Here is a 7,446-nt window from a genome sequence, read left to right as displayed (position 1 = left end):
CGGTCGCATATATGACCGTTGCGGTGGCTGCTGTTTATCTTAGATCTTCACGGTCTGCTGTTCAGTTCATGACGCCTGAAGTTGTACCTTATCCAACAGTGCAGGTGCAGTGATCCCTTTTAAGTGTGTGTGTGTGTGTGCACATATAGAGGGGTTTTGGCCCATGTGTTTGCACACAAGATAGAGATGTCTAATATCATTTATTTATTGTTTTGTGAAAATCTGTGATAATAGTTTGACATTTTCTCTCTGCCATAAAACAAATAAACATTTAATATACTGCCTAGTGTTAATGTAACAGTAGTAAGTAGGTGCAGATTATTTTATGTCATTTTTTTTATGTTCATTCATTCAGAAGCAACATATTGTACAAATATAGCTAGTGTTATAAACAACAAAAAGGAAGCTTTAATACTCTTTTACAGTCTTGCTGTATAAGATTAGGATCAGCAATGTATGGAACTGTCACGGTGCCATAAAACATATCAGCAGACCCTCCCCGGGGACGTCAGTGACAACATTTCTCATGTGCTGTTTATAGAGTTGTAAATAAAACAAAGGCTTTTTCCTTTGTATGTCCCTAAGCTCTTGTCAAAAGCACAACTTGATTTGGGCATAAATTCCTGCTGACAGCCTCTGTGGAGCCGCAGCTGTTGTTGACAATAACCAAGCAGTTAAGGTGTGTATGACCATACCATAAAGGGTTTAAGTGGATTGTAGTATTACACATTGATTGCACTGACCATTTTAGAGCAATTATTGTACCATAATTCAAAGTGATATTAAGGGACAATTAGTGTCCTGCGGTTTTTTGCAGCAAATGACGTTCAAATTGATGCAAAATAGCAAAATGGAACCTAAATTGGAAAATCGTGGCTTTTACAATCTGATGAGTTGGCAATGAAAGAAAGAAGAGCTAAAAGTGATTAAATCATGAATAAATCATCTTCCGTTCAAGGGGAACTGATATGTGTCCTCTCGGCTGTAATCACCCATTTCCCACAGCTAACGGTGGCTATCCTGAACATTTAGTTAATTCTACTCCAGTAACCAACCTCTCTGCATTCACTCTGCAGGCCATAAAAGCCAATGGCAAGAAACAACAATTTGCACAAGAAAAACTCATTAGCTATCTCCAGTGTTTGTAGGTAAACACTGAGAGGGGCACAACCCCCAGATAAGGGAAAGGGCAGACAGTTAAAGTTTTCACAGTCCAATAAACCCCAGTTAATGCACTCCTGAAGAGCAGTTTGGGCCCCTACAGACGGGGGAAGTGTTTGAGTTGCCATCAAGGTCGAGATAATAGGACCAGCATGAGGCTACTGATTTTCAAAACTTTTTTATCTCATCTTGTTCAGTTTTGCCAACTTTTCCGACTGATGCTAGTGATAATGATGTCTCTATGACTTCGTCAAGCAAGACAAAGAAAACTGACATAACCCTTTTTCAGCTGAGAGTGATAACTTGGAACAAATCACAATGTTGGAAATCTACTTACTATAGGCATACCTGTACTCCACAGATGGAGCTCTAAAAGCTTTTTTTTTTGCGTCTCCACCATTTCCATTTGCATGACACATGCAGCCTAGTCCAAATACAAAATGAAGATTACACACACGCTTACAAAAGTCAATTCTGGTGTAAGAGCAATCCCTCAGGAGAATGTCTGACTCCTTCCTGCCATCATTGACAGAAAGGGGGAAATGGTTATGCGTTTTTATTTAGCCTTATCTCTAGAGTGGGGGAGCCACTAATATGGACAGAGTGCTTTTCAGGCAGCCAGGTCTGTTTGCACAGCTCAGGAGACAAAATGAGGACTTGATGGCTGCCCACTACCACAGTGCAATAATTCATGACCATATCTATGGCTCTAAAAGAGGAGTGTCAGCCAGAAGCACTGGAGAGGACTAGTGAGCAAACAATGAAATATCCCTCTTTAACCTTCATGTTACAGACCTTTCTGTCTTTGTTGGGAGGAATAAACACACTCACACAGAATCGGCCTCCTCCTAACAGTCATGTAAACAATGAGTGCAAGAGCCAAATTCTCATTTGGTTTCCAACACAGCAGCGATGCCTCATGCTATTCTGTTTCCCCCAGAGGACCGAAGATACTCCGCCGACAGCGGCATCACTTACACCATTTGTCTTTTCTGGAAAGCAGAGCCTACCAATTACAGCAATATCCCACCGACTGATGTGTTTATGAGTAAGCTGGCGATGGCAGCTTCAGGTAACTCTGATGGATGGGGAGACAGGTGTTAGGGGAGCTCGGGAAAGGTTGATGCTTTGATTCAGAGCTTCCTCTCGAAGTCACTACAAATTAGGGAATTCAGTGTGCTATTTATGTATTGAAATGATGACGATGAAGTCTTACTCACTTGCCCTCTATATTCTAGGCATCTGATTATGAGTAGATATTCCGTAAAGTTAAAGCGTCACACTACCAAACAAGATGAAGTTGTACTAGATGTGACTCAATGCATTCATGAGTCACAGCGGACTGGACAGAAGCTGTATATAGTATATTCTGCCCGCAAGCTGAGGAGATTTCAGGTCTCAGGAGGGTTGACTCAGGATCTCTTCCCAATGGACACCAATTACACAAAACATGAAATTTGCGTTTTTTCCTCATATCTGGGGAACTCTAAATAAAGAATAGGCTCCACGGTCCTACACGGTCCTACAGATGCAGCATACATACAAAAGCTCACCACAATCAATTCTTGTAGTTAATTACAGCAGTTGAGCCACATGTAACTGAACCGGTGTAGTCATCAATACCCTAATTAAACCATTTCTCATTGTTTTCCAGGACTACATACGTATGTGTTACTGTCCATGTTAACAAAGATTTTACAAAAGATTGCTTTTTTTGGTGAAGGGAAACTTGAGGAAAATAGCTTGCATGAGTCAGAATAACCAGTGATTTTTTTTTTTTTTTTTGCCAACAGCAAACACTCCCCCAAGTTCAGATATCAATCACTTTGATTCTCTGGATTAGAGTTGTGTGTGAGAGACCATATATTAGGAGCACCTTTGAACAACAAGGGATGGTGATATTAGAGTAGCCTGAAGTGTAGGTGAAAGAAAATGGCTGATGTTCAAGTGATATACTATCAAAATCTCAGTAAATGAACACATGAACGAGAAACAAACAAATAAAAGCAGCTCTGTGAAGGTATGATGTTTGCCATGTTCACCATCTTATTTTAGTGTTATTCTCAAACTTTTCCAATGCCAAGACCCCTTCAAATAGCATGAGCTTATGGCCAGGGGCCCCCTTTTGCAAGAGGTCTTTAAAAAATCCATTGACTATAGTGTATATAATTATAGAACATTTTTGATATGTTTTATCTTCTTTTTTTTTTTGCATTTTCCCCTCATAATTTCGGATGCTCCCCTGGCATCCCCCACTCTGAAAAACACTGATCTAGTAGATTTTAAGATACATCACAGGATAAGTGAAGACTTTGACCTGCTGGTGGCACTGAAGTTAAAGTCAGGGAATCACCAAAGTCATTGGGATTCATCCTCTGAGGAACATGGATGTACAAAATGTTACAGCAATCCATCAAGTAGTTATCTCCAAAACAAACTGTCTGGACCAAGACTACATTGGCATTCCTAGAGTCGTGCAAAAATTAATATTTGGATTATATTAAGTGGCGTCATAATGTATTATTAGCGTTTCTGACAAGTCTAACAAATATTAACACTTTGGGCCAAAATATACTTTTTTAAGCTTAATAAACACTATTCGTTTGATTTGGCAATAAACTTTGGAGCAGTTACACCTGCTTGCCATTTTCTGATTTCTACCAAAGAATAAGTGATGCGATTTCTGCTGGACCACATATTTATTGAGCCCTTGGGTCATGTAACACATAGTTTTATCTTAATATCATGGCCACAACAAGCACCCTATCAGTACTGCAAACCAGCATTAGATTAACATGTAGTAAGCCATCTCAAACATCTTCATCATCACAGCCATCTCCATCCTCCATAGCTCCATCTAACCTGCAGGCCATCTGTATTTCCCTTTAAAAGTGAGATGAACGATGTTAATCAGCACAGGGGAGCTCTGTGCATCCCTCAGCTCCTGCTTGTCCAGCTATAATAAAGCAGTCTGCCTGCCTGAGTAATTACTCTCATCTGTCTCAGTCATATGAGCAAAGACCCGACTGGATAAAAGCTCCACTCAAAGGCCCCTTTCTGGCAGCCCATGTCACAAGTTGAGCCAAAGCACCGACCCTATTCCTAAAAAATTGCAATTATTAATTCTTGATGAAAAAGTGACTCGAAGGCCAAAAGAAATGTTTTATGGTCCTGAGTAATCCCAACTATATGTGTATAGCATCAGAATGTTATATAGTGTATACAGAATGAAACTGGGTTTTACAAAGACTTTTTTTTATTCATTTGAAGTCAATCAGATGCTGGGTACCCCAAATGTCTGCCACTGAATTTGTTTGAAAAAGGTTCATCATTTTAGAGCATTATTTTTAACAGAAATTTACTAAAACCAAGCTACATCTTAAACATAAAAAGTAGGCTAATCAGGAAATCTTATTCTGAAACAAACTCATAACTACAAATATATTGTATACATTGAACACATTACAAACCTCTGACAAAGCCCATATTTACAAATATAATAATCAGTGCTTAGTTAACATAAAGCAATGGTAACACTCTTTCATGTCCCACTCTCAAGGGTTAACACAAGTAGCAGTAATGCCATCTTTGAATCAAAACCAAAGAAAGAAAGAAAACTTCTCTCTATCTAACAGAGATATCTGAAACCAGTCCCGTTCTAAGCACTCCCCGCTTCTTTCTCAAGCAATGTATCTACCATCTTAGGCAAGAAGGCTTCTAGGAAATGAAAGAAGTCCTGAAAAACTCCTGTCTTGTCACTGGTTGGCTCCATCGTGAGCACTGCCTTTGTGCTTTCTGTCTCACCCACTATCTGAGGCTGAACCTTGAACTCCAGGGGTTCCTTGAGCTCTGGCTCTTTTTCAATAATGTGAGCTGTGACCTTGGACTCCAGGTCCATACAGCTGCCCTCAGGCCTCGAGTCACTATCTTTGATCAGCTCTCTTCTCACTTTCCTCCTGCCGGCCCACACCATGTGCTTTTGCACACACATCCAGTGAGGCAATTCAGGCTTGCCCCTTTTTGCCAGTCTCGGCTTTTTGCCTTGAGGCGACGCAGAAGCATCGCTGCCAGAGGATAGCTGCCTCTTGGCACCGACCACGGCTGGACCCAGAGGGCTGGCTTCGTTCTGGGATTCAACACTGTCAAAGCTGTCATTTGTTGACGTGTTGAAGGAAGCCGAGGGAGTTTCCATTTCATCAGCAGCATCGGCAGCTGAGTCCTCACCAAACACGGCGTCTGTGGAGGGAGTGACGCGGCACCCGAGAACACTTTGGAAGACTCCCTCCACAGCAGAGCAGACCTTCTGAAACCACAGCAGTCGGAAACCATCCCCCGCCATGTGCAGCTGATTACGCAGGACTTCAGTGAGCGACGCGGATTTGAAGGGGATGCAGATGGTCAGCTGCTCTCTTTTAGTATGTGGAACCTCACCGTGGGGGGTCAGCAAGCGCACCAGCCCCCATGACTTGCCCTTGGTGGATTTGCGCTGGTACTGCAGGCTGCGGCAGTACTTGTCAGCCTCCTGGCACTCCCTCTGGAAGCTGCGCTGTGAGCGTTCATTCAGGTTCCCAGCTACATTGTGGGAGAGCTCAAAGGGGTCTAAGAGATTTAGGGGGCCCAGTTTGGGACCGCGGTGATGGGCCTTGGTGGGTTTTTCCTCTTGCATGGCCTTCTCCTCCTTAATCTGGCTGAGGAAATCAGTGATTGGGAGCACACGCCCGTCCCTGACAGATATGACACCACTGGCAAAATCAAACTTAGCATAGAAGGAGAAGAAGCCAGCGAGCAGGGTGCCTAGATAGAGAAAACATACATGTTCATAAAGAGTGCTGATGCTGGTAATGTATTAAAGGGAAATCATGAAGAAGCTAGGTTATATCTGACAAACAAATCACACATTTTTAATTTTCCCTTTAATTACTCTCACTTACAGAGGTCTTGTTTATTCTTACTGGGGGGCACCGCAATAGGTTGACTAGGGAAGGTGCAGTCCCAGCCCTCAATCACACACTCTTCCTCCTCACCTGCAAAGAGGTGAAGACATAACGATTCATAAATAGGTGAACAAATAGCATATAATTGAAATGACACAATGGTTCCTCTTGAGGCAAGTCCCTCGTCTTCGACTATAAAGGTTTCGTTATTCGCCCAAGAGCACCACACTCCTGCAATGCAGATTGGTGAAGACTTCTGTGGTAATCAAATTAGGCTTAGCAAATTGTGCAGATTACTTCTGTTTTCTCCAAAGACCCATCAGGCAACTCTTTAAAGTGAAAATTTCCACCTAATACTCTGTCCTTCAATCTTACGGCAGGAAGCTTCAGTTTGGCAGCACGCACTGTCATAGGTGCAGCTGCGTTAACTACAGTTTTTTTTTTTTACATGTTAAATGCTTCAAATGAATTGCAAAAACTTAAAACGTTACTTTTGACAGCGCCGAAAATGTATAACTAAGACAACCTTGATGCAAAATGAATACTCTGTTCACCATATCATCACCATGGCTGCCTTAATGCTGACAGTAAGGTGACTTTACCAAATCATGGTACAACAGGGATGATTGGGGGAACGAGAGCTGCGTGAAAGTCCTGAGGAGCTGCTGGAAAGTGAGAGCAGCTACCTGTCAATGTACTAAGTCGGCATGTGAAAACAAAAATGTAAAGCAGATGGAAAAACCTCACATAAAACAAATCTGCAAACAAAACCTCGGCAGCCGCACATAAGACGGTGAATAGAAAATTTATGGACTGAAAAAAAACAAGGGATATCTAACATTCTTGCCCTCCAAAAGGTTCGTCTTAGTTACGTACTTTTTCGGCGCTGATCAAAAAAAACCAAGGTAAAAACGATTTTAAAGTTTAGCAAATTCCTTTGACAAGCTTAATAACCTGTACACAAAAAAACACGAAACCTGTAAAGTTACAAACGCGGATGGCACCTACATGACAGTGCGTGATGCCAAAAAACACTTCAAAAAAGTTCCTTAGGGCGTAAACGATTGGAGGCACAAAAGAACGTCTATAGGTGGACACTTATTCCAAAACCTTTCATGAACAAAGAATTTGAAGAGATCTAAGATAGAGTGTGACTTTTGTAAAAGACTATAAGACCTAGAATATATATGCGAAAGCAATACAAGGTATTGTAAGTAAACAGCCTATAATTTTAAGCTTTGTACGTAATCGACACAGGAAAGGTGTTTTGTGCGAGTCGGTGGACAATGATATCTCTGGCATTTTGCAAAGAGGTTGGTAGTTGACAGATGACTCATATCTTCTCACCGTT

General features: G+C 41.6%; 1 protein-coding gene across 1 annotated transcript in view; it reads right to left on the bottom strand.

Annotated features, from left to right (window-relative positions):
- Positions 1–3,949: 3,949 nt before the first annotated feature.
- tut1 (terminal uridylyl transferase 1, U6 snRNA-specific) overlaps positions 3,950–7,446 on the bottom strand; it is a 7,726-nt gene continuing 4,229 nt past the window's right edge. Inside the window, exons 9-10 of the mRNA XM_035670950.1 lie at positions 6,093–6,185; positions 3,950–5,955 (exon numbers count right to left, since the gene is read on the bottom strand). Coding sequence (XP_035526843.1) covers positions 4,820–5,955; positions 6,093–6,185 — 1,229 coding nt within the window. The 3' untranslated portion in view covers positions 3,950–4,819. The remainder of the gene's footprint in view (positions 5,956–6,092; positions 6,186–7,446) is intronic.

This window comes from Morone saxatilis, unplaced genomic scaffold, assembly GCF_004916995.1.
Source record: "Morone saxatilis isolate NCDOM2014 unplaced genomic scaffold, NCSU_SB_2.0 Contig1, whole genome shotgun sequence".
Taxonomy (NCBI): Eukaryota; Metazoa; Chordata; class Actinopteri; family Moronidae; genus Morone; species Morone saxatilis.
Note: the sequence above shows the minus strand (reverse complement) of the source record. Positions and strands in the feature narration are given on the sequence as shown.